We start from the raw sequence: 25,546 nt of genomic DNA, 5'->3' as shown, positions 1-25,546 counted from the left end.
ATAGTGTCCCACTATCTGCGGGAGTTTCCAGCATGAGGCTATAGTAGGTTCAGGTGGGCACTCTAAAAACGATGAGACTACATAGTCTTTAACATTTCTGGCCTTTTTGAACGCATGCATCGATACGTTTGCTATTCCAAGATCCTTGGCAACCATGCTCCAATGCTTGTTGATGACCTTCTTAATGGAATTACTCTTCGTCGAAAAAGTAGTCACACAAATCATGCGTTCCTCTGATTGGCTATTGCGTGTTGTAGGTTCAAGAAGTGTTTCACGGTGACAAAACCAGGCTCTTTTTCTGGATCGTTTAGTGAGCCGTTTAGGATAGCCTCTCTCTATTAGGCGTTTCATCAAAATCTCCGATTGCAGCATATAGTATTCTTTTTTACTGCAGTTCCTTCGGACGCGAAGGAACTGCCCATAGGGCAAATTGTCTCGAAGGCTCCTGGGGTGGTGACTAGAATACTGTAACAGAGAATTCCTTTCTGCAGGTTTTCTAAACAGAGTGGTATGTAGTGTGCCATTCTCTGCCACTAACGTGATGTCTAGAAAATCAATCTTCTTATTACTTGCTTGTATGGTAAATTGGATGTCTGGAGACCGTGAGTTGAGCCATGCATGAAAAAGTGTAAGTTCATTATTGTTACCCTTCCAAAGTAACACCACATCATCTATGTACCGAACCCACAGTTGTATATGATGTTGAAAGGGATTTCGGTCACAGATGACAAATGTCTTTTCATAGAAGGCCATGAAAAGAATGGCCAGTTCTGGGGCAAAGGCTGCCCCCATTGCCACGCCCTTTGTTTGCAGGTAAAATACATTTTGAAAAATGAAGACATTTCTCATCATTGCAATTTTCAGTAGGAGAATTATGAATGAAGTGGGCACTTGTACCGGGGCTTCACGACTGTCAAGGGCTTCAGCGGCCACCATAAGGGCTTCCTCCTGAGGGATGCTTGTGTACAGTGACACTATGTCACAGGTTACAAGTAGCTCTTCATCCGGATTAAATGCTTTGCCGTCTACCAAAGTGATGGTCTGTGTGGTATCTCTCAAATAGGTGGAGGTAGCTTCTGCTAGTGGTTTTAAGAAGAAGTCTATGTAACGACACAAAGGCTCAAGGATGGAACCACATCCGGAGACGATAGGTCGCCCCGGGGGATTGTGTAGATCTTTGTGCACCTTCGGCAAGGTGTATATCGTTGGTATACGTGGGTGACTCTGATTGAGATATTGGTATTCCTGATCAGTTAGGAAACCCTGTTGGACACCTTCCTGGGTTACCCGTTGTATTTCAGTGGCCAGACCTCGTGTGGGATCAGATGTTAGTCTTCTATAGCTTACACCATCGTTCAATTGGCGCAAGATCTCTTCTTTGTATTTAGATACATCTTGTATGATGATTGCCCCACCCTTATCGGCTGGTTTCACAACCACATTAGGATTAGATTTAAGAGTGTCCAGTGCTGCCCTTTCCGTCTTCCTGATGTTGTATTTGACATAAGTTTTCTCTCTCAGAATTTCCTTGACCTCATCAGTGATGATGTTCTCGTATGCCAGTATTCGGTGGCTCATCGCATTAGAATGGGGTACAAATGTGGATGGTATCCTAAGTCCTGTTACCGAGATGTTCCTTGGTGGTGGTCTGTTTTTGAAGAAAAATCTCAGTCTTATTTTCCGAAAGAATTTGGAAAGTTCCATAATTGTATTAAAACAATTCAGTGGTGTTGTGGGGACAAAAGACAACCCCTTGCTTAGCACCCCGAGTTCGTCCTCGTTCAGTTCATGTGAGGACAAATTGATAATAGGTGTATCCGTGGTTTCTACCACCTGTAATTCTTGCGCCTGGTGGAGCGTTCCCCGTGTTCCTCCGGTGGGAATCTGACCTGTTTCAAGCCACGCCCTCTGCCACCGTCGTTGTCCCACTGCATCGGGGGACCTTGCTGTCCACGTCCTGTCCCTCGGTTCCAGTTGTTGCCTCGTCCGCGGGGTGGTCTCCATGTGCCTTGTTCTAAAAAAGAGTTCGGCTGGTATTGGGGACGATAGTTGTCCTGGTAACTGTAGGAGTTGCTGTTACCTGCTTGCTCTGAATCTTCTCCAGAACTGTAGGAAGAGTCAGAAAATGTAGTAAATTGTCCTCTGGATCTACCACCTCTATAGCCCCGATTGGTGTAGCGTCCCTGTTGATCCTGTCGATAGAATTCTTCAGATAGATATGGATAGGTTTTCTTCTTGTCATAGAATTTGAGATCACGAGCTAATTTGTCAAGCTTCTTCTTGATAGTCGATGTCTCAAAATCTTGAAGAGTCGCAACCAGTTTAGATAATGCCTCTTTAGAATTTGTAAGAGTGCTATCACCTGAAATGCTTGCCCTCAATTCAGCTATCTGTTTGGTAAGGACCCCAACTTGTTCTGCTGCAGTTTCTATCCCCAGGACCATCCAATGTCTGGAACAGTTATTTGCAACAAAGCTGAAGCCTTCACGAAATTTAGGGATGTCCACAAAGATTGCAGGCTCAACTCTAACTTGTAGGCCTACAGGTATGATATTATTCTGGAGGCATTGAGCGAGAAAATGGCCATGTAGTTTTGTGCGAATCAACTTTTTTTCTAATCTTTCTAACTGGGATATCTTGTCATTTAGGGTAATGTCGATGATAGGTGTGCCTACTGATAGAAAGTTATTTGCCGGATCGTGTAATAGTTGATCGATATAGTCTTCTGTGTAAGTGAGTATTTCCTTATCTACCATATTGGAAAATCATGTAAACTTAAAAAGATGGTTTTTAACACAAAATTCAGAACTTTAAGAAGACACGGGAGAACCTCCAGGTGGAGGTACTGTAACCTCACAGGCCAGCGCCTGTACAGATCGTGTTTATAAACAATGGGTTAGACCCAAATTAGTCATTGAGGACCTGGGTAACAATTAGAATGAAAGGAAGGGGTCCTAAGACTTAGAGCAACGAAATTTACAAATTCATTCCATTATATTAAATCAATTCAAAGAAGCAAAGCTATTCAATGCAAAAGAAGTTTAATTCAAAATTTGCATATATACCCTGTTCAATGGATTAGAACTTATATGACAATAAACACATTTTCGAGTATGATTGTGCCCACATTCACAACAGGGAGGGGTGAAGTGAAGGGAGTGTCGGGAATAGGATAAAAGTGATCTGAGTCATTCAGTGACAAATCTTATTCTTATTCGAAAAAGTACATATGGGTGGTCCCTTAGAATAAAGGCCACATCACAAGGCTCATGGAGAGTCCAAATTTGTTCAAGTAGAAGGAGCCTAACTCCCTTAAAGCGATCAGTGTCTATATTGGGACAGGAGTTGGTCGGTGGTGTGTAGTCGTCTACGTTTCGACCCGAAAGGACAGTAGGAGTCTTTTCCTTACAAATGGGTCTTCATCAGGACAAAGAAGTTGTGGGCGGGCAACCTCCTAGGGAACAATTGAAAAATTAATTAGAAGCCGACCCATCCAGTTATATTTTCAATGGAGGGTGGAAAATAGTTAACAATTAAAAAACTGTGTCGTCTATCAGTGTCTGAATTACACACTGTTACATCTAACATTAAGTACACGACTAGTTCTCACCTATCGCCAAAGGCGAGGGAAGTAGGAACTACTTCAAGATGGATTATCAGGTCCGGAAAAGATTTGTGGCTGTAGATAGTCAGGTTGTTTGTACAGCGTATTGATATCGTCTAAAGCAAACGAGAATTCAGACTTAATGGAAACAGTTAGATCATCTCTTGACTTAGATCACAAAAGACATCCAAACCACTACAAACATTTACGCACACATTAGAGAATACCACAATGTAGTTTTACCTATTGGCCTCTACAAAGTCTGCTCTTAGCTGATTCCAATAAAGTTTCTTTCACAGTAGGTTGGGCAGCCTACAAAGTAAACGAGGTTGGTTATAATTTTCTTGGCGTCATTAATATTACACCACAAAGTATTTAGCAGGTCCGTACCTAAAGACGAGCTTCCAAAAACCATCCAGCTTAATTTGGCAGTCCTATTAGATTCAGCATCGAGTTAATAATTCCTGTTTGTTCTATTTCTAAACCATTATCGCGTGAAGAGTAAGCGAAACCTTAATCGTAAAATGACAAACAAAATCATACATTAATTTTCTTTGCATGCGTGATCACTTAAAGAAGGGGGGCATAACATTGCTATTATGATCGTACTACGAAGTTACCGCTTTTCCTTAAGGAATGGTGGCTTCTATCAGGTTGGAGGAATAAAGGATAAAGCCTAAAAATTTAAGAGAAAGTCCTTTTCAATTAATATTTTGCAGATGTTCGTGATCATAAAAGAATCACAGATTTTACATTTATACCTTCAATAGATGATGGCTATCGAGGAAGAAAGACTGGATCCTCTGTATTGTTCACAGCTTTCTGTTGGGCAATAAAACAGACAACCACGGTCTCAAAAGGTGTGTCGTGTTTATACCGCGATTTCTACATGAACGTGGGGCTCACAGTAATTACCTTGGGACGTCTAGAATCCGCCCGCAAATCCGTCGGGTATTCCTCAAATGTATAATTACTTCGAACGCCAAACAGTTGCTAACGTGCCATCAACCCTCCGGTAACTCTCTCTCAGAGCTACCGCCGCGATAGCACCACTTCCTAGTTGGTTGGGGGAGGGCGGGGCTCGTATCGTAGAGGTAGAAAAAAGACTAACCATGGTTTGGAAATCGTAGTTCAGAAGGCACTCGGGTTGCAGGACTACAAATCCATAATTTTCAAAACTTATCGTGCCACTTTAACCCCATTTTCCTTGAATATAATATACTATTTACATAGGTATATATAGGTCAAACTAATTCCTTCATTTCTGGTCAATCCTGATGGTCATTTTCTTTCATAACATTTTTACAAGTATTGAGTGCACTTGACTCGCAGGTTAGTGTAGACTCATCACTATAGTCAACAGTGCGGATAAATTATGCACAAATTCCTATATACAAAAAAACGATTTTACCAACATTTGTTACGTATTATCAAGTTATTGCACATCTATTCAGCTGTTAGTGTGGAAATAAAGCGTGCACAAATCACATAGAACAATACGAATTCCATGAATCGAGTGGTTACTGAAGTCAACATTATATGAAAATTTACATACTTTTGATGGAGTGGATTATTCAACATCATATCACGTATTCTGTAGTATTCCTTTTGGGAAATTACTAGTTTGAAGACAGGGAGAGTGCACTTATCTCATAGGATAGTGAAGACTCTGCCAGTTTGTCATGTTAATACTGGAGCAAAGTTATACAATACAACTCTCTGTTATCCGACTTGGAAAGAGTTCAACGTATTTACCTAGAGATTCACTAGTTGTGCAAAGCTATTCTCGGATTCATTAAGACCTTCAGCCACAGAGTTAAAAATATGGATCCACTTTAGCTCTCTGATATTCAGAATGCTGGGTAAGTCTCCACCCCTTGGGCCAAGTGTGACGTGTTCCAAAATTACCCATTTCAGTGATTCAGGTAAATGATTATGTTTCGTGCAATGTTCGACTAGAGGTGCCCCAGGTACCTTGCATCTGATTCTACTGCAATGTGAAAGGAAACGTGCTTTCACGCACTGCTGAGTCTGACCTACATATATGAGATCGCACGGACAAATTATACCCTAAATGACAAGATATCCCAGTTAGAAAGATTAGAAAAAAAGTTGATTCGCACAAAACTACATGGCCATTTTCTCGCTCAATGCCTCCAGAATAATATCATACCTGTAGGCCTACAAGTTAGAGTTGAGCCTGCAATCTTTGTGGACATCCCTAAATTTCGTGAAGGCTTCAGCTTTGTTGCAAATAACTGTTCCAGACATTGGATGGTCCTGGGGATAGAAACTGCAGCAGAACAAGTTGGGGTCCTTACCAAACAGATAGCTGAATTGAGGGGAAGCATTTCAGGTGATAGCACTCTTACAAATTCTAAAGAGGCATTATCTAAACTGGTTGCGACTCTTCAAGATTTTGAGACATCGACTATCAAGAAGAAGCTTGACAAATTAGCTCGTGATCTCAAATTCTATGACAAGAAGAAAACCTATCCATATCTATCTGAAGAATTCTATCGACAGGATCAACAGGGACGCTACACCAATCGGGGCTATAGAGGTGGTAGATCCAGAGGACAATTTACTACATTTTCTGACTCTTCCTACAGTTCTGGAGAAGATTCAGAGCAAGCAGGTAACAGCAACTCCTACAGTTACCAGGACAACTATCGTCCCCAATACCAGCCGAACTCTTTTTTAGAACAAGGCACATGGAGACCACCCCGCGGACGAGGCAACAACTGGAACCGAGGGACAGGACGTGGACAGCAAGGTCCCCCGATGCAGTGGGACAACGACGGTGGCAGAGGGCGTGGCTTGAAACAGGTCAGATTCCCACCGGAGGAACACGGGGAACGCTCCACCAGGCGCAAGATTTACAGGTGGTAGAAACCACGGATACACCTATTATCAATTTGTCCTCACATGAACTCAACGAGGACGAACTCGGGGTGCTAAGCAAGGGCTTGTCTTTTGTCCCCACAACACCACCGAATTGTTTTAATACAATTATGGAATTTTCCAAATTCTTTCGGAAAATAAGACTGAGATTTTTCTTCAAAAACAGACCACCACCAAGGAACATCTCTGTAACAGGATTTAGGATACCATCCACATTTGTACCCCATTCTAATGCGATGAGCCACCGAATACTGGCGTACGAGAACATCATCACTGATGAGGTCAAGGAAATTCTGAGAGAGAAAACTTATGTCAAATACAACATCAGGAAGACGGAAAGGGCAGCACTGGACACTCTTAAATCCAATCCTAATGTGGTTGTGAAACCAGCCGATAAGGGTGGGGCGATCATCATACAAGATGTATCTAAATACAAAGAAGAGATCTTGCGCCAATTGAACGATGGTGTAAGCTATAGAAGACTAACATCTGATCCCACACGAGGTCTGGCCACTGAAATACAACGGGTAACCCAGGAAGGTGTCCAACAGGGTTTCCTAACTGATCAGGAATACCAATATCTCAATCAGAGTCACCCACGTATACCAACGATATACACCTTGCCGAAGGTGCACAAAGATCTACACAATCCCCCGGGGCGACCTATCGTCTCCGGAGGTGGTTCCATCCTTGAGCCTTTGTGTCGCTACATAGACTTCTTCTTAAAACCACTAGCAGAAGCTACCTCCACCTATTTGAGAGATACCACACAGACCATCACTTTGGTAGACGGCAAAGCATTTAATCCGGATGAAGAGCTACTTGTAACCTGTGACATAGTGTCACTGTACACGAGCATCCCTCAGGAGGAAGCCCTTATGGTGGCGGCTGAAGCCCTTGACAGTCGTGAAGCCCCGGTACAAGTGCCCACTTCATTCATAATTCTCCTACTGAAAATTGCAATGATGAGAAATGTCTTCATTTTTCAAAATGTATTTTACCTGCAAACAAAGGGCGTGGCAATGGGGGCAGCCTTTGCCCCAGACCTGGCCATTCTTTTCATGGCCTTCTATGAAAAGACATTTGTCATCTGTGACCGAAATCCCTTTCAACATCATATACAACTGTGGGTTCGGTACATAGATGATGTGCTGTTACTTTGGAAGGGTAACAATAATGAACTTACACTTTTTCATGCATGGCTCAACTCCCGGTCTCCAGACATCCAATTTACCATACAAGCAAGTAATAAGAAGATTGATTTTCTAGACATCACGTTAGTGGCAGAGAATGGCACACTACATACCACTCTGTTTAGAAAACCTGCAGAAAGGAATTCTCTGTTACAGTATTCTAGTCACCACCCCAGGAGCCTTCGAGACAATTTGCCCTATGGGCAGTTCCTTCGCGTCCGAAGGAACTGCAGTAAAAAAGAAGACTATATGCTGCAATCGGAGATTTTGATGAAACGCCTAATAGAGAGAGGCTATCCTAAACGGCTCACTAAACGATCCAGAAAAAGAGCCTGGTTTTGTCACCGTGAAACACTTCTTGAACCTACAACACGCAATAGCCAATCAGAGGAACGCATGATTTGTGTGACTACTTTTTCAACGAAGAGTAATTCCATTAAGAAGGTCATCAACAAGCATTGGAGCATGGTTGCCAAGGATCTTGGAATAGCAAACGTACCGATGCATGCGTTCAAAAAGGCCAGAAATGTTAAAGACTATGTAGTCTCATCGTTTTTAGAGTGCCCACCTGAACCTACTATAGCCTCATGCTGGAAACTCCCGCAGATAGTGGGACACTATAGATGTGGGAACTGTAAGGCTTGCCCCTCCACGATTCAATCTAAAGACTTTGTTTTCAAGACCCACCGTCACACGCACAAACACCACACGAACTGCAACACTAAAAATGTGATCTATGGAATAATTTGTCCGTGCGATCTCATATATGTAGGTCAGACTCAGCAGTGCGTGAAAGCACGTTTCCTTTCACATTGCAGTAGAATCAGATGCAAGGTACCTGGGGCACCTCTAGTCGAACATTGCACGAAACATAATCATTTACCTGAATCACTGAAATGGGTAATTTTGGAACACGTCACACTTGGCCCAAGGGGTGGAGACTTACCCAGCATTCTGAATATCAGAGAGCTAAAGTGGATCCATATTTTTAACTCTGTGGCTGAAGGTCTTAATGAATCCGAGAATAGCTTTGCACAACTAGTGAATCTCTAGGTAAATACGTTGAACTCTTTCCAAGTCGGATAACAGAGAGTTGTATTGTATAACTTTGCTCCAGTATTAACATGACAAACTGGCAGAGTCTTCACTATCCTATGAGATAAGTGCACTCTCCCTGTCTTCAAACTAGTAATTTCCCAAAAGGAATACTACAGAATACGTGATATGATGTTGAATAATCCACTCCATCAAAAATATGTAAATTTTCATATAATGTTGACTTCAGTAACCACTCGATTCATGGAATTCGTATTGTTCTATGTGATTTGTGCACGCTTTATTTCCACACTAACAGCTGAATAGATGTGCAATAACTTGATAATACGTAACAAATGTTGGTAAAATCGTTTTTTTGTATATAGGAATTTGTGCATAATTTATCCGCACTGTTGACTATAGTGATGAGTCTACACTAACCTGCGAGTCAAGTGCACTCAATACTTGTAAAAATGTTATGAAAGAAAATGACCATCAGGATTGACCAGAAATGAAGGAATTCGTTTGACCTATATATACCTATGTAAATAGTATATTATATTCAAGGAAAATGGGGTTAAAGTGGCACGATAAGTTTTGAAAATTATGGATTTGTAGTCCTGCAACCCGAGTGCCTTCTGAACTACGATTTCCAAACCATGGTTAGTCTTTTTTCTACCTCTACGATACGAGCCCCGCCCTCCCCCAACCAACTAGGAAGTGGTGCTATCGCGGCGGCAGCTCTGAGAGAGAGTTACCGGAGGGTTGATGGCACGTTAGCAACTGTTTGGCGTTCGAAGTAATTATACATTTGAGGAATACCCGACGGATTTGCGGGCGGATTCTAGACGTCCCAAGGTAATTACTGTGAGCCCCACGTTCATGTAGAAATCGCGGTATAAACACGACACACCTTTTGAAACCGTGGTTGTCTGTTTTATTGCCCAACAGAAAGCTGTGAACAATACAGAGGATCCAGTCTTTCTTCCTCGATAGCCATCATCTATTGAAGGTATAAATGTAAAATCTGTGATTCTTTTATGATCACAAACATCTGCAAAATATTAATTGAAAAGGACTTTCTCTTAAATTTTTAGGCTTTATCCTTTATTCCTCCAACCTGATAAAAGCCACCATTCCTTAAGGAAAAGCGGTAACTTCGTAGTACGATCATAATAGCAATGTTATGCCCCCCTTCTTTAAGTGATCACGCATGCAAAGAAAATTAATGTATGATTTTGTTTGTCATTTTACGATTAAGGTTTCGCTTACTCTTCACGCGATAATGGTTTAGAAATAGAACAAACAGGAATTATTAACTCGATGCTGAATCTAATAGGACTGCCAAATTAAGCTGGATGGTTTTTGGAAGCTCGTCTTTAGGTACGGACCTGCTAAATACATTGTGGTGTAATATTAATGACGCCAAGAAAATTACAACCAACCTCGTTTACTATGTAGGCTGCCCAACCTACTGTGAAAGAAACTTTATTGGAATCAGCTAAGAGCAGACTTTGTAGAGGCCAATAGGTAAAACTACATTGTGGTATTCTCTAATGTGTGCGTAAATGTTTGTAGTGGTTTGGATGTCTTTTGTGATCTAAGTCAAGAGATTATCTAACTGTTTCCATTAAGTCTGAATTCTCGTTTGCTTTAGACGATATCAATACGCTGTACAAACAACCTGACTATCTACAGCCACAAATCTTTTCCGGACCTGATAATCCATCTTGAAGTAGTTCCTACTTCCCTCGCCTTTGGCGATAGGTGAGAACTAGTCGTGTACTTAATGTTAGATGTAACAGTGTGTAATTCAGACACTGATAGACGACACGGTTTTTTAATTGTTAACTATTTTCCACCCTCCATTGAAAATATAACTGGATGGGTCGGCTTCTAATTAATTTTTCAATTGTTCCCTAGGAGGTTGCCCGCCCACAACTTCTTTGTCCTGATGAAGACCCATTTGTAAGGAAAAGACTCCTACTGTCCTTTCGGGTCGAAACGTAGACGACTACACACCACCGACCAACTCCTGTCCCAATATAGACACTGATCGCTTTAAGGGAGTTAGGCTCCTTCTACTTGAACAAATTTGGACTCTCCATGAGCCTTGTGATGTGGCCTTTATTCTAAGGGACCACCCATATGTACTTTTTCGAATAAGAATAAGATTTGTCACTGAATGACTCAGATCACTTTTATCCTATTCCCGACACTCCCTTCACTTCACCCCTCCCTGTTGTGAATGTGGGCACAAACATACTCGAAAATGTGTTTATTGTCATATAAGTTCTAATCCATTGAACAGGATATATATGCAAATTTTGAATTAAACTTCTTTTGCATTGAATAGCTTTGCTTCTTTGAATTGATTTAATATAATGGAATGAATTTGTAAATTTCGTTGCTCTAAGTCTTAGGACCCCTTCCTTTCATTCTAATTGTCACCCAGGTCCTCAATGACTAATTTGGGTCTAACCCATTGTTTATAAACACAGCTTTCTAATTGGACTTTGCTGTGAGCGCAACACAAGCCTCGCGCGCAGAGAACTAAATGAGCACCTGGAGCTCCTAAATGCGCCTGCTGTGCCGGGAAGAGCCGAGGCTCGCGAGTGGACAAATGCCTCCAATTGGATGATGGTTGGACAAGCGCGGAGACCATCGGCTAATTGTGAGTTCTGATTGGTGGAGAGGTCGGCGGGGGGGAGTGCAATCAGCAGAGTTGTGTGCAGGTGCGCACGCGGCAGACTTCCGCGCCTTGATGGAGAAGCGAGAGCTGAGGTGATTCGAAAGCGACGTCTGAGAAAACTTTGGGTAAATAATGCCCGTTTGTTGTCAGTTTTGGATATGCGGGCAGGGCGCGTGGGTTGTTGTATTTTTGGGGGGTAGGTGAGTTCAGAATTGTTGCAGTGGACAATTTATCTATTTTCACCGTAAGTGGGGGCTGGAACGCTCCTCACTAGACATCTACATGGACCCCTCCTATACTCTTTGCCTCCTTGAACAGTACTTTAAATGTAAATTATTTAGAGTGCCTGGTTGTTCCCGAGAAGTGTTGGCACTGTCTCCCGCCTCCCCTCCCCTCCCCCTCTAAATGTTTTGCAGCAGTGCAGTCCGCGTTGCCTTTGTCCGGCGTGACTGCACATATTGAAACATAAATGAAACCAGTGGTTATAAGGGCAGTTTGCCGGCGATGTAGTTTTACTCCAAAATACTTTTTTTTTTTTTTTTTTTTATTATACTTTAAGTCGCGTTTTGAGCAGAGGAAGGGATGTACCGGCAGCAGTGAGGCAGTGACCCTTGGCGGTCCGGCCTACAGATACATTCCAAAGGCTACAGTTCAAGGAGTTATACGGATACTAAGATGAAAATTGATTATTAACAAACCCCAGAGCCAAGGATGGTTCCACGCAAACAGTGGCCACCTACCTCAGCCTGTGACTTATCGGACAGTGATCCCGGCCATAGACTCGTAGGTACCAATGGTGCAGCCTGTGCAGTGACACCGGGGCCCACTGAACCGTGGTCATTCTGTACTATTCAAAATATGACAGAGGATGTCTTCTCCTTGTTTGCACCAGGGCCAGTGGCCCCCTTACTATGCCACTGGCTCTAAACCTACGAATATCAGCTATCGGTAGTTTAATCTTATTTGATGAATAGAGGTACACTGCGACTACAACACCCATAATGCATTACATTGTCTCCTGTCCTGAATGTCAAGGCGTACAACTGTGTCCATGAGCAGTGAGATGGTCAAAGCCCGAATTTCCCTTGTAGCAATGTTATCTAACACCCCCCCCCCCCTTCCAAAAACAAAATAAAGGGAAGTGTTAGCCCGGTACCCTTGAAGGGCTTCGCGGAAAGAGAATGGTTTGTGTCTCGCCCCCCATATATGTTCACGGATAGTTAACTGGAGAGACCTCCTGTCTCCCTCGTAAACTACATTTCCTGGTCCTCATTCGGGCGTTAAAAAGAGCTGGGGAGGGGGTTGTAAGAGTGGACTCGGTGCACCCATATTTTGGGAGCTGCGCGCCTCCTAAAACAACTATCTGTCGTTACAATGAACGGTGAGACCCTCGCCTGCGTTTTGATGGAAATGTCTCCTTGCTGCTGTGGGGGGGCTGGCATCTCTCTGTGCGCGCGCACCGAGGGGCCCAGGCGGGTAGAAGTGACGCCCTAAGGCATCCTTTTAAAAGTGTCCTGTCTCCCAAGCATAGCACTCCTGACTCATCCATTGGGGACTTGTGGGTGTATGCGAACCCGCAACACACCCGACGACGCCATTTACTTAACTCGTTTCCAAAGTTCTTGACTTTGTTCTTGGAGCCCCCCTCCCCGACATTTAGAATTAGACTGCTTAAAATATTTTTTAATCGACTCGCCTATTTCCATGGTATACTAGTTCACGCCTCTTTTCTTAAGTGTACTGTTTGTAAAGCATGCATTTTCTTTAAAAATAACACCGTCAATTACTATTAAATGTACAGCTTTTTGCTAATAACACAGTATTTGTCTATTGCTGTACTTTCTACCTCAGTGTCTTTTATTTTATGGTCTGGTTACACTTTTTTTCTGTTCAAGAAATCACACGATAGAAATGAGGAAAATACAGAGAGGGTCGTTGAGGTGAGAAGTTGCAGACAACACCCACACACAAGCAGCACTTGGCAGCCTGCACACAACCAAAAGGCGCTCGCACCACTCAGAGTAGGTCTCGCGCCCCTCTCTCAGAGAATGATTGGCGGGACTGTCACAGGGCGGTAATATGTCAAAGTAGCCTTGTTGTGACGTAATCCGCAGTGCCTTGCTATGTAAAGCATCCTCGCCTTCCCAGAAACCACTTTGACCTGGTACGTGTATCACATTTGCCAGGCAAGAATCAAAACTACCCCACTGAGAGAACGGACATCTGTATGTATATAGCGCCCACACTTACCCCAGGGGATGCCTTGGCACTGAATAACTGGTGTTATCCGGATCAATAGTCCTCATTGCATTGAACCTGGGAACGGTGAGTTGACTCTGATCTGTGAACATGGGGTACAGCGAGGATTCATGTAAAGGATGCCTCACCTAAGCTACCGTAATCCATAGTACACCGGCGCCCTTCAATATTCGGACTGTATACATGAGATGTAAATTGTTTTGTTCTTTCCACAGCTTCCCTTGAGCTCAGATTCTTCTTAGTATTGTCTTGTACCTATGGCCTGTTCTTTTATATCCAGTTGTGACATAGCCCTGACGTTTTGTCGTGCCAGCCTGCTCTCCCTCTCTGCAGATTTGTTTTGAATAAATTAAAATACATAAAGTGGCTTGGAGTCTGGATCTGGTTCATTGCCAATAGCTCAAACTTTTCAAAAGGCGAAACCATCGCATTGAAATGCTTGTTTAACATCTGATTGTACAAAGAACTGGCCAAAAAGAGATTAAAATGATAATAATGACCCTGCTTACCTGCAAGTTCTCTAATGTTAGATAACACACCTGCTTTACTTTCGCTTTATTATTTTTGGTGAAGCACTGGGCATTAGAAACGCACGTTTTGTTACATATTCTTTTAAGTTTTCTGGAAAGATTCAATGACTCGCACATTTCGCCATTTTACACTCAGGCCATACTTGGAATGTTGTTCTTTTTGAGTTACATGCGATCAAGCTGAGTCTGTCTGCTCGAGGCTTGGCGTGTTCTGCAAGCGAAGCCAGCTGGACCCCGACCTAATGCTCAGCACTTCTTCTCCACTACGATTGTGCTTCGTTGACACCTTTTGCCCAGTATTTACATACCAAAGACAAAGCACTGGAAGACACGATTACCTAAGGTGGTAAATGGCTACCGCTGCAGTCACAGTAAATTGGGTTAGAAGCAGGAGTGGCCGGCATTGATCGGGGGGGGGGGGCGGGGCCTTGGGGGAGGGGGGCGAGTGGTAAGTGGAAGGTCAGTTGCTTAGAGGAAGGATTATGGGTCTGTTTATTTTGCAAAAAATAAAGACAATCATGTTCCTGTAGAAGAGCCCGATTGAGAACCTGTCGCCCTCTTGAGACCACAGACCTTGATATGAGGGCATCGGTATAAATCCAACCAAACTCCTTTTCTGGGGAAAAGCAGAATTCAAGAATGACATAATGCAGTATTATACTAGATAGCATCCGCGAGAACATAGCACACGGTGCTGATGCATGAAAAGAAACATGTAACAGTGCCTAGAAATAGAATTGACTGGCATCCACCCTGCAGCAAGCTAAATATAGCTTCCCTCTGTGGACGGGTTTCAATTTGCTCAAGGTCAATTGAGAGGGTTTGCCTCTTCTTTCAAGGTGATCTGGCGATTTTTTCCTGCATCGCTGACGTTTGCCCAAATAGACATTCAACGCAGAATTATCAAACCCTTTAACATACATTCGGTACTGCTGAGACGATGTAGTAATTTCAAAACGTTGAGGGTGATTATAAAATTACTATGTGGCTATCCTTTATTTACCAATGACGGGGATATCCCAAGTTACAAGTGATCTCAACTATATAGGATCACATTGCTCACATGGGATTTAAAATACAATGCAGATCGTTTGACTGAAGACAGTACCCACGCGCGATAGAAAGATTGAATATAATAAGGTAATTTTAAACCAATGAGTACAAAAATGTTGAGTTGTGTTCATTTTGTTTTTTTTGCCCTTTAGTTTTAATGTGACCGACTTTAATGTTCATAACATTTCTTTTTTTTCCCGCCTTATGCCACTGGTACTCTGATCCACTAGATCTCTAATCGCCTGTGGGGGATTTGGCCACCAATTCTTTCTTAATATCTCCCAACTGCACCTTTCACTGTTCCCTATGTCATAATTATACTCTCATTTAAAAAAAAAATGTAATTTGAAGATGTTTTCAGCCTAGAGTTTACTTTACCTGCCCAAGTTATCTCTAGTTGTCTCCATCCTTGGTCCCTCCGTTTTAATTTCCACCCTGCAGCAATATTTCACCAACCCCGTTTCGCTAGCTCTTTTTCCACGGTCTGTTCCAGATTTCTTTTTACTTTGTGCAGGGGTATTCGATTTGCGCTTCCCCTCTATTCCCCCCGTCCTTTGCACCCATTTGGCATCTTTCCCGTCCCGATCCTGAGCCGTCCCTACGCTATTTCTCTTGCTGTGCTTTTTCTCTAGCCAGTGAATCTGGTTTCTCCATGCTCTTATCTACAATTCCTCAGGTGCCCACCTCTGTCCCCTTGTTCAAGGCCCTCCTGCATCCCACTCCGTGCCCATTTGAAAAATGCCTTTAGGATAATATTGTGCCTCACTTTCTTTCTTACATACAAATCATTTTTTTGTGAATATTTCTTGAGCTTTTCCTTTTTGTTTATTACTTATAACATTTTCACTTTCTTTCTAAGTTTGAGCTCGAGTTTTCTGACTCAACTTAGCTGATGCAAACCGACAGATTGTCCTTTTTCAGCACATTTAGCAAGACTGGCACAATGTTCGGGTAGGCGTCTGGCACAGGCTCTGGCTACAGCATCTCTCATGGGAATGCCCAAAAACTGCCAATTCTTTGCGATCGTTTGGTGTCATTGCATAAAAGGTAATCACTGAATGGTCGCTTGAACAAATCCTTTTAGACCAGTAAGAATCGTGTTATGCAAAGACAGTACTCAACAGCCAGCTGGGTCACCTCCATCGCGGGAGTCCAAAAAGGAACCTAAAAATATCAAGTATGACCCATTTAACATGTAAGGAAGTGGATTGGGAACATTGCACTTAGCATGTGGTGCTCAAAATAATTTCACTGTTCTGGCCGACCTCAGACTCGCGTTGGTTTACAGTAATTCATGGTTCGGTGAAGCATTGGAATTTGACAGAACATATAGCGTCAACACAAGGTGATGCATCTGGTGTGAACAAAGTTGATCATCTGATCATCTTAGTCACCTATCCACAGCCCAGGGCTTTTAATAAAGGGACAGAATCACTCGTATTGCTGTAATAATATTGTGCAGTGAGTCAGTTTAGCACTACTTTTCAGGGGTGTGACACGAACCTCTGGCCAATTCCATGGCTGTGTCGAGTTAAGGTGTCGGTTGACCTCTTGCCCTGATGGACATATTAGGGCCTTTCCTCCAGAGAAGGTTTGAGCAGCAGGTGGATATCTCAATGAAACATAAGCTATTTTACCCAAAGCAAAGGGCACTCTCCGGCGTGTTTTAAAGGTGGTTTAAAGAATATGTAATTTTACCCCTTCTTTCTTGAAGGATCAGTTGGGTCAGGTCTTCTCTGTCTCAGAGACGCAGGGTTAGGTTGTATTTACTTTTATTTGTGGCTTTCTTAAATCACAAAACTAGCTTTAGTAAATATGAACACTTTTTTCAGAGAACAGTACATATAAAAATCAATATAAATGCTGATAAGGTTTGTATTTATTTGTATGGTGTATTTATATATTGCGCGCTAGGCTCTGGGAAACAGGAGCACTGAACACAGAACAGAATGTTCGTTGGTGAAATAGCAAAAAAAGAGATTGTATAAATGATGGCGACAGAAGTCATGAGACAAATCAGGTTGGCTGGGCAGTGTGACCTTGCTGCATTTGTGCATAACTTTTTTAAAGTAGTATATATGTTTAGGTCTCACCTACAGGCTGTTGTTGTTGAAGACATATTGTGGACAACAATACTTAAAGTGGGATTTGTGCCATCCTTTTGCTTGCCATTGGTTGAATTTGTTCGCATTCTCAGTGGTATCCTTCTGATTAATAGCTTTAATTTCTGTTCTCATGCCTGCCTCTCCCCGAGCACATAGTTTCTTTGCTCTTTCTAGTCAGCCCCCTCTAGCTGAACATTATGGCCCTGGCATTGCCTGTTTTTTCCCTTCTTTGGCTGACTGCTGATAGTGGTGGTATTTCCATCAGTCCTTTTGGATCCCCTTTCTTCTATGTGGCGCACAGGATTGTTGGTCTCCAGTCCTCTTTATTGTCTTCGTTGATATTCTGTTATGTTTCAGCCTGTTTCCCATAGTTTGCATTTTACACAAACTTTATATTGAGCCTTGCGTGGGTATCTTCTCATGCTGTTAGCGGTGCCTTTAAATGAATTGATCTTATGCTCTAGGATCATTAATACATTTATTGACTAATCCTTGCTCAATCACCTCCTATTTGTGTTAGGTGGTTATTGGTACTGTCCTTGTGTAATTCATGAAATTAAGATTTCCTCTTGCATTTTTTCTATTCATATTTTTGGTTTATGAAACATTTTTGGTGTTCCATTTTTAAGACTTCAAAAGATTGCCAAAAGTAGCATATGAATTGCTCCTTATACTGTACAATTGTCAATGGGTTGACAGTCATTTATTCATGTATGAAACGTCTTCAGATTTTATGCTTTCATGTATTTCACCTTAGATTCCTCAGGGCATTCATTCACTGCATGAATTCCGCATCTTCGGTCTAGCAACTGTGAGCCAGTTCTCTCCACATTTATCCAAAGGCAGTGAGCCTATGGGATCTCCCAGAAACGGATAAAACCAAACAGTATGTTTGATAAAGCCAATTAACTGAAGACAATATTTATAGACACAATAAAATGCAATAAAAACTGTTCTTAGCTAATAGACCGAGGACCCTGAACCCTTGAATGCCCATGAATTCACAAGATGTGCCCTCCACAAGTCCATGCTCCTGAGTGCACTGTTCGCCATGCACAACAAGGTCCATGCCACACAGTGCACACAATGTATTAGTGGTCCCACTGCAGCGGCATGACTGCTGGCTGTAACCCTCAGCCAAAGCATGCTGCTGCTGTGGGACCGCCCCACTCCACTCGCCTATCCTGGACTCTACTCAGAATCTGGAAGGCGGGTGCACCACAGGCTTGGCGGTCCTCCTGTGGGCGCACTGGTGGTCTTACAGGAGGACCGGCAAACTCGTAATCCGGCACTTAACCTTCCCTTGCTGACTTATAAGTGCAGCTGGGTTCTGGAAACGAGATTAGCTGACCTTGCTATTGCATTGAACATAAACTCTGTTGTTGAAACAGGTATGTGGGTGTGTACCATCTCTGAAACTCGAAATAGGTGTTATTCTCTGCTGTGCTAAAATTGAATTAGTGATGAGAAGTAGATAAATGAGGGAAGAATTGCTATACATTTATAAAAGCAATCCTGTAGGAGTGGTTCCTTTTATTCTTGTTTTTAGTAAATGCTTGTGCAGTTTTAGGGGTCTATTGTGGTCACACTTCATATTGTGCGCACAACACTATGATTTTGATCTTTAAAATAAACCTCTAAAATGTATCCCTTGTGTGTTCTTTAATGTGCAGTTTCTTAATGAATCATAGGTTGGTTACCACTAACTATCCTGTAATGTCTCAGTTTGATCTTTACCCGAAAAACAGCTCGCTCAATGTTTGCTTAGTGGGTTGGTTGCATTACATCTGGTTTTCTGATTTGGGTTGTCTCATTAAGTCCTTGATGCCTGTGTGTCTAGAAGACCGACTACTGTGTTTCCACAAATACATCGGAGGTTTGTACACTTGGGGAGATGAGTAAAATGAACATCTGGCTGATTTGTAATGGATCTGACATCCTTTAGAAGGTAAATGAGTAATGAAAATGTTGCATATGTTTCAGAGATGAACGGAATCAATCAATCATCGTAAGTGGGGAATCGGGAGCAGGAAAAACTGTCTCTGCCAAATATGCAATGCGATACTTTGCCACGGTCAGCGGTTCTGCCAGCGACACCAATGTGGAGGAGAAAGTTTTGGCTTCAAACCCCATAATGGAGGTAAGTGGGGAACCTTCTTTTAGTGTTGTATTTAAACTGTAAATCTGTAAATCAAATATATTCTATGCAGTGGTTACAAATCTCCACCACGTTGTTTTCCTTGTGGTGTGCGAGTAGCTTAGGCCAGATTGAAGCTACATGTTGAATTGCCTCTCTAAGCATTTCAACTTGTAGATGGTACTTCTAAGTTTTGCATGTTCCTGTTGCGGACTGTGTTCAAAAGCTTTTTGGCTTCACTCACTGCCATTTTAAATTTGATTTACTAAAGGCATTTCTCAAAGTAAAGCCCTAATATTTTAAACTATAATAAAAAAGTATATTTAAAATGTTTTTTATTTTCCATTAAAGTGCTAATAAAAACCTCACAAAGAAGATTCATCAAGTAGACAACCCCCTCTGGCTTTATACAGTGTGATTTCATCAGGCACTATATTTATCCTACTTCAATGCTTTCTTGATTTCTGTGCTGTTTCCAAGATGCTTAAATATATTTTGCTACAGCTAGCACCGATTAGAATTCAGTTGACTTCACCAACTGTATAACAGAGCTCTGCAAATTTCTTATCCACAGAAAAACGCTATTTTTTTCTTAGAGATCCGTGGATAGGTAGAAACAGGGGAAACAAAGAAATGTTTCATCAGTGTCATTAACAAAATAAAAAATGGTGATGAATTTCCCGTCGTTGCCACAGTGCGTAACTTGATGGCGCTGGTTGGATCCTCTTTCTGAACTGTTTTGGTTGGTGGGTGGTATGCAAATGGCATGACATCCCTGGATTCACAGTGCACTGTATGGCAAAGCACTCATTTGGCAGAGAAGTTTAGATAGCCTTCATAGTTGTGAACAAAAATAAGTTACTTCTGAAACAAAATGATGCAGCAAAGTATTAGATATTGACAAGCTAGACCAAAATTAATGCAGCATATGAGTGTTGTATGATGGTGCAGTTTTCATCATCCACTTCTATTGAATGAGCAACCGTAAGCGACTGTGTGATTGCAGACAAAGGAGTAAAATACTCCCAAGAAACTTTGTAAGCATCCACTTCTCCCAAGATCACCCCCTTTTGCACACTCCTGTTTCTCTACTCCTGAATATGGTCAGCATAAAATACACAATACATACACACACACAGATACACACAAATCTTTTTCTGAATTGTCCGTTTTGCATCTTGCACACAAGGTTCACAACAATTAAATAGGAAATTAAGGAAATCCTTCCAATAGTATTTCCCACAAAAATTAGCTATATGAATCACAAAAGCAATAGCTAATCAGATACACTTTAGAAGAAAATTGGATCCTTTTCCTTTGGGAAGTAGACTAAAAATTAAATAGCCTGTTCCTTTTCCTAAATTGCAGGACTGGTGGACATGCCCATGCCACTTGCGAATGAGGCCCAACTGGTCCTCCCGCCAACTCAGCCAGGCTAAAGCTTGATTACGGGTTTGTGTTGAAACTAGATGCCGTTTATCGCACCTCATAACTAATGATACTCCAGGTTGCATTATTTATCAGGTGCAATAAATGGCACGTATGACGTGTTTTCGGATTTTGAAGTGTAACGCACCAAAATTCTGTGGTACAGTAAGTACCGTACACATTTCCCCAGTTCAATTTCAGCAGGTTTGACCTGTCGAAATTTAACAAAGGTTGAGGTAATTAACGCATCCGATAATTCTCTGAGGCGATAAAGAAGTCCCAACTCGTAATTCTGAACTGTCCGCAACAGGTTTTCACACTGGTTAAAACACACCGACCCTCTCGTAATCAAGCCCATAGAGTATGATATTATCTAGTGATGCTATTCAAGAAAGCAGGAGTAAAATAAGTGGTGGGTAAAAATATACCGTCTGTGCAGCGTATCAGCTACAATTATTTCATGGCTTTCTGTGTCACGCAATGTTATAATAGCAACATAGTCTCTTTGGACAGTGCAGGACAAACCTCCTATCAGATAAACAACTTCATTTAATTGCTGCACTTCTTTACTTGAGTATCATGCTCCATAAATAACTGATGTTAAGGAAATGCTCCAGGAAATAAATACATTTGTCAACAGGAGACAGGATAAAGATTCTTTCAGTAAAGTAATTGGATTTCGAGTCCTTCAGTCAGAGCTCAAACAACTATTAACCAATCAAACGCTTGGCAAAGTGCCCAGGTTAACCCTGAAGGAATTTTACTATTCCACAGACTGGAATAAGGGAATTAAGTCGGATCTTTCCCCTGCTGCTCCACGTCCATTGGGTTCTACGATGATTCAGGTTGAGGCAGGCAGATGGCACACTCAGGCAAGCATCACTACATATGTCTTCAGGCAGCGGCACACCATATTTAGTTACTTCATGAACTAAATAATATGTATGGCTAAATGCTGTTTTATTTTTACGGTTTATGACATGCGGTGAGATATTTTCAGTTTTTTGGTGAAATACACTCAAATCTCAGGTGAGTTTAATAATATGTGTTATTAACTTTGACTCATTGCAGTAGTATAAGATGAGTTTACTGAATGGTTGTGGTTAACTAAAAATGACGGTCGTGGATTTGTGTAATATTTTTTAGCTCATTTGATCGCTCTTTTAAGGTCAGTATTTGCAGTGTAGAGCTGCACTCAGCAGTGGGGAAGTGCCCGGGACCCTTTCACTTCACGGTCTGCACTCATTTTCAAGAAAACATTTTAGCTACTAGTGACGGTGTGGTGGTGAAAGATTAAATATGCACAGGGCCTGAATTCAGAAAACGAAATGTGCACGATTTTCATTAATCTGTTATTGGCAGTTCCAGTGTGCATCTTACAAATACTAGTGAGGTTGCCGTATATTTACTAATTTTCTAACCAGTTATGAATTCCTTCTTACTTGGTAAATGACACGAATTTACAACTGTTTCATTGACTCATGAATGGCGAGTTAAACGTACGTACCAACCCATAAGTTGTTGGGTCATGGATTTTAGAAATAGAAAAGTACTTTACATAATATTTTCTGTACTAGTAGGTTCTAGGTTTTACTAATACCCACGAGTGCTAAATTTATCGAACATGAACAAAAGTCAAAATCGCTCAATACTGGTGCATTCAACACTTGAACGGTTCCATCTGTTGAAAGTGGGTTTGGCATATACCCTGCATTTTACATGGATAAAGAGAAGTGCTGGTCCTGTGCTGGAGCACTTTCTTCCTACTGAGAAGGGCCAGTACTTGATCACTGGTGGTGATTCCTGTTGAGAATTTCAGGTACTCACTCTCCTTATCTAATAAAAGAAGCACTGATGCGTGTATTATGGCGGTACCTACCCACAGAAAGCCCCGAATATGCCCAGGGCTTGCACATCAGGACACTGAACTGTGTGGTTGTGGGGGAGTTTGTTTAACGTGCCTTGTTATGAGACGAAAGTTAGAAGTGGTGTTTAGTGTGACTGATCGCCTCTTACAGGACCTGTCTTTTTATCACTGAGCTCCTCACCTCCCGAAGGATTCCTCAAGGAGCTACACGATTAGTGACCACATGGTTTTGTGATTTTGATAATAAACTTGTTGCTATTTAACAGTGTGACATCAGAGACAGTTTTTCATCAAATGTGTTTCGACCATTGCATCAGTGCTGCTTGCAGACTTTTATTTGTATTTTTATTTTCTTCCCAGTCCATAGGTAATGCCAAAACCACGAGGAATGACAACAGCAGCCGCTTTGGAAAGTATATTGAAATCGGCTTTGAAAGGAGGTACCGAATTATCGGTGCTCACATGCGGACCTACCTTTTAGAGAAATCCCGGGTAGTGTTTCAGGTATGTAACCCGGGTACAGTAACTGACCGTTCAGTGTGAGTGTAGTGTTTGCTTAGAATGCCTGTGACTTTGTCTAATGTGCATAAAGCCCTTACAGAGAGTTCTGCCTCTGTCTCTGTGCAGTGTACTTACGGCACTTAAAACTGTCTTTGATGGTGCATAATACTGCATACTAAGGGGCCCATTAGGATGGCGGGTGGATCGCCCCCGCCTGGCCGGCTGGGTAGCCACCGCCGGCCTGGCAGGGGCGATCCGCCCGCCATCCATGCCGGAATGACCCCCGCCATATAAGCATGGCTGGAGGGTCCGCAGCGGACGGAAAGACCGTCCGCCGCTTTTCCGCCCCGGTTGCCTTGCCACCGGGGTGGAAAAGTGTTCATATGGTGGCGGTGTCTATCAGACACCGCCAACCATATTACAATGGGCATTTACCAATGCCTTTATGCGGAGCGGAAAGGCATGCGGAGTCTGCTCTGGGGGCCCGTTGCGGGCCCCCAGGGACTCCGGGGGTTGGGGGGTGCACATGGGGTACACATGGGGCACATGGGGTACCCCCCTTCATTTCATAGTACAACTTGGCAGGCACCGCGCGGTGCCTGTCACGTTGGGCTTTGAAATGCACAACATGTATTTTTACCATTGCGGCGGGCGGTGCTGCCGCAATGGTAAAAATACAGGATGCGCCCGCCACTGTGGCGAGCGCATCCTAATTCCCCCCACGGGACCCCTGTCCTTATGGTGGGCGGTCCCTTGTACTGGGAGGATGGCGGGCGGGCAAAGTCCGCCCGCCATCCTAATGGGGGCCTAATTGTCGTCTCTCCTTGCCTCTAGTATTTATACGGGGCTTGCATAGTTACCTCTGCCCATGTGGAGTGTGCATTCACGAGAATAGTTTCTAAAGTGTGTACAGGGTATATAGCACATACAAAGAATTCCCTCTGCCTGTTACAGTATTTACATTGAATTATGTTTTCTTCTGCATGGTAAAGAATTGTAGTGTGTGTATACACAACATTTACAATGCATTTCCTCTTTGTACGTAGCATGTAGCACTAACAAAAATAGTCTCTTTGCTTGTTATAGCGTGTATATAGCTCCTGCTGCATACTGCCTGTGCATACTGTGTGTGGAACACTTACAAAGTAATTGTTTCTGCCTGTACATATAATATTTACTGAGACAGCATAATTATTATGAACAGCAGCTCTAAGCTAGAGAGGAGGCGTGTCTGATGCTTTTTTTGGTTGCCACTTCAAGTCCCAAACTCAATTTTACTTGCTAAATGTGCACTTAAGCAAATGAGAATTGTAGCTGTTTAAAACCGGTGCATGTTTCACACTAGTAATTGTATTTTTTAATTTAAGGCTGAGGATGAGAGAAATTATCACATCTTTTATCAGCTGTGTGCCTCCGCTGCCTTGCCAGATTTCAAAATGCTACGATTAGGTAGGAACTTCTTTTTCTTGTTTCTTGCATGAACATATTTTAGGGCATCATATAGACTAAACATTGACTGTGATGCTTCGTGTATATCTACTGTACTTTTCAATTGCAGAGACAATGTTTTACAGAATATGGAACTGCTGTTAAAATGGGCTGCGCACCTAATTTATCCTGACCTGTGCTGTTTTCATACTTCCAAATGGCTCAAGGCTCAGATTCAAACATGGCGAACACCAGATCTTGGGAATACAGGCCTCGAGAAAACAGATGACATCAATAAATAGCACCACGTAGAATTCAAGGCAGGGGCAGCTCCTCCGCAATGGCGGAGGAGCATCGACCCACTGGCTCAGAGCCAGCAGGTGAAAAATAAAACAATATACTATCATCGTTTTATTTTTCACCTGCTGGCTCTGAGCCAGCGTGTGCAGGGAAGAGTGGAGCTGGGGCCATGGGAGGGAGAGGAGGACTGGTTTGTGCACTTTTAAGTGCGCATGTGTATTTGGCAGGCCGTCTCAAGCCAGCTGAAGACGCATGCCCACTTAGGTACCTCCAACCGGGCTGTATTGAACAGCCGGGTTAGAGAAACAGCACAGGCTTCCTGTCCTGAGCAGAGCGTTAAACCAGCCTGCTCAGGCCAATACCAGCACTGCTCTCAAAGCATGAGAGCAGCGCGGGGATTGCACAGGGAGTCTGTGATGCTGTCCCAGTGTCTGCTGGCACAAGGAAGAAGGAAAAACACAGAGGTGTGATGCGGGAGGTGGCTGGCGCTTCAGGTAAGTTTTACTTTGT

At 42.6% G+C, this 25,546-nt stretch overlaps 1 protein-coding gene across 3 annotated transcripts in view; it reads left to right on the top strand.

Moving 5' to 3' along the window:
- MYO5A (myosin VA) overlaps positions 1–25,546 on the top strand; it is a 665,088-nt gene that overhangs the window by 401,998 nt on the left and 237,544 nt on the right. For all 3 annotated transcript variants that reach the window (XM_078684842.1, XM_078684845.1, XM_078684843.1), the window contains exons 5-7: positions 19,359–19,515; positions 23,168–23,311; positions 24,676–24,757. In XM_078684842.1, coding sequence (XP_078540968.1) covers positions 19,359–19,515; positions 23,168–23,311; positions 24,676–24,757 — 383 coding nt within the window. The remainder of the gene's footprint in view (positions 1–19,358; positions 19,516–23,167; positions 23,312–24,675; positions 24,758–25,546) is intronic.

The sequence above is a fragment of the Lissotriton helveticus genome, chromosome 3_2 (assembly GCF_964261635.1).
Source record: "Lissotriton helveticus chromosome 3_2, aLisHel1.1, whole genome shotgun sequence".
NCBI classification, from domain to species: domain Eukaryota; kingdom Metazoa; phylum Chordata; class Amphibia; order Caudata; family Salamandridae; genus Lissotriton; species Lissotriton helveticus.
This window is presented reverse-complemented; position numbering and strand designations above follow the sequence as displayed.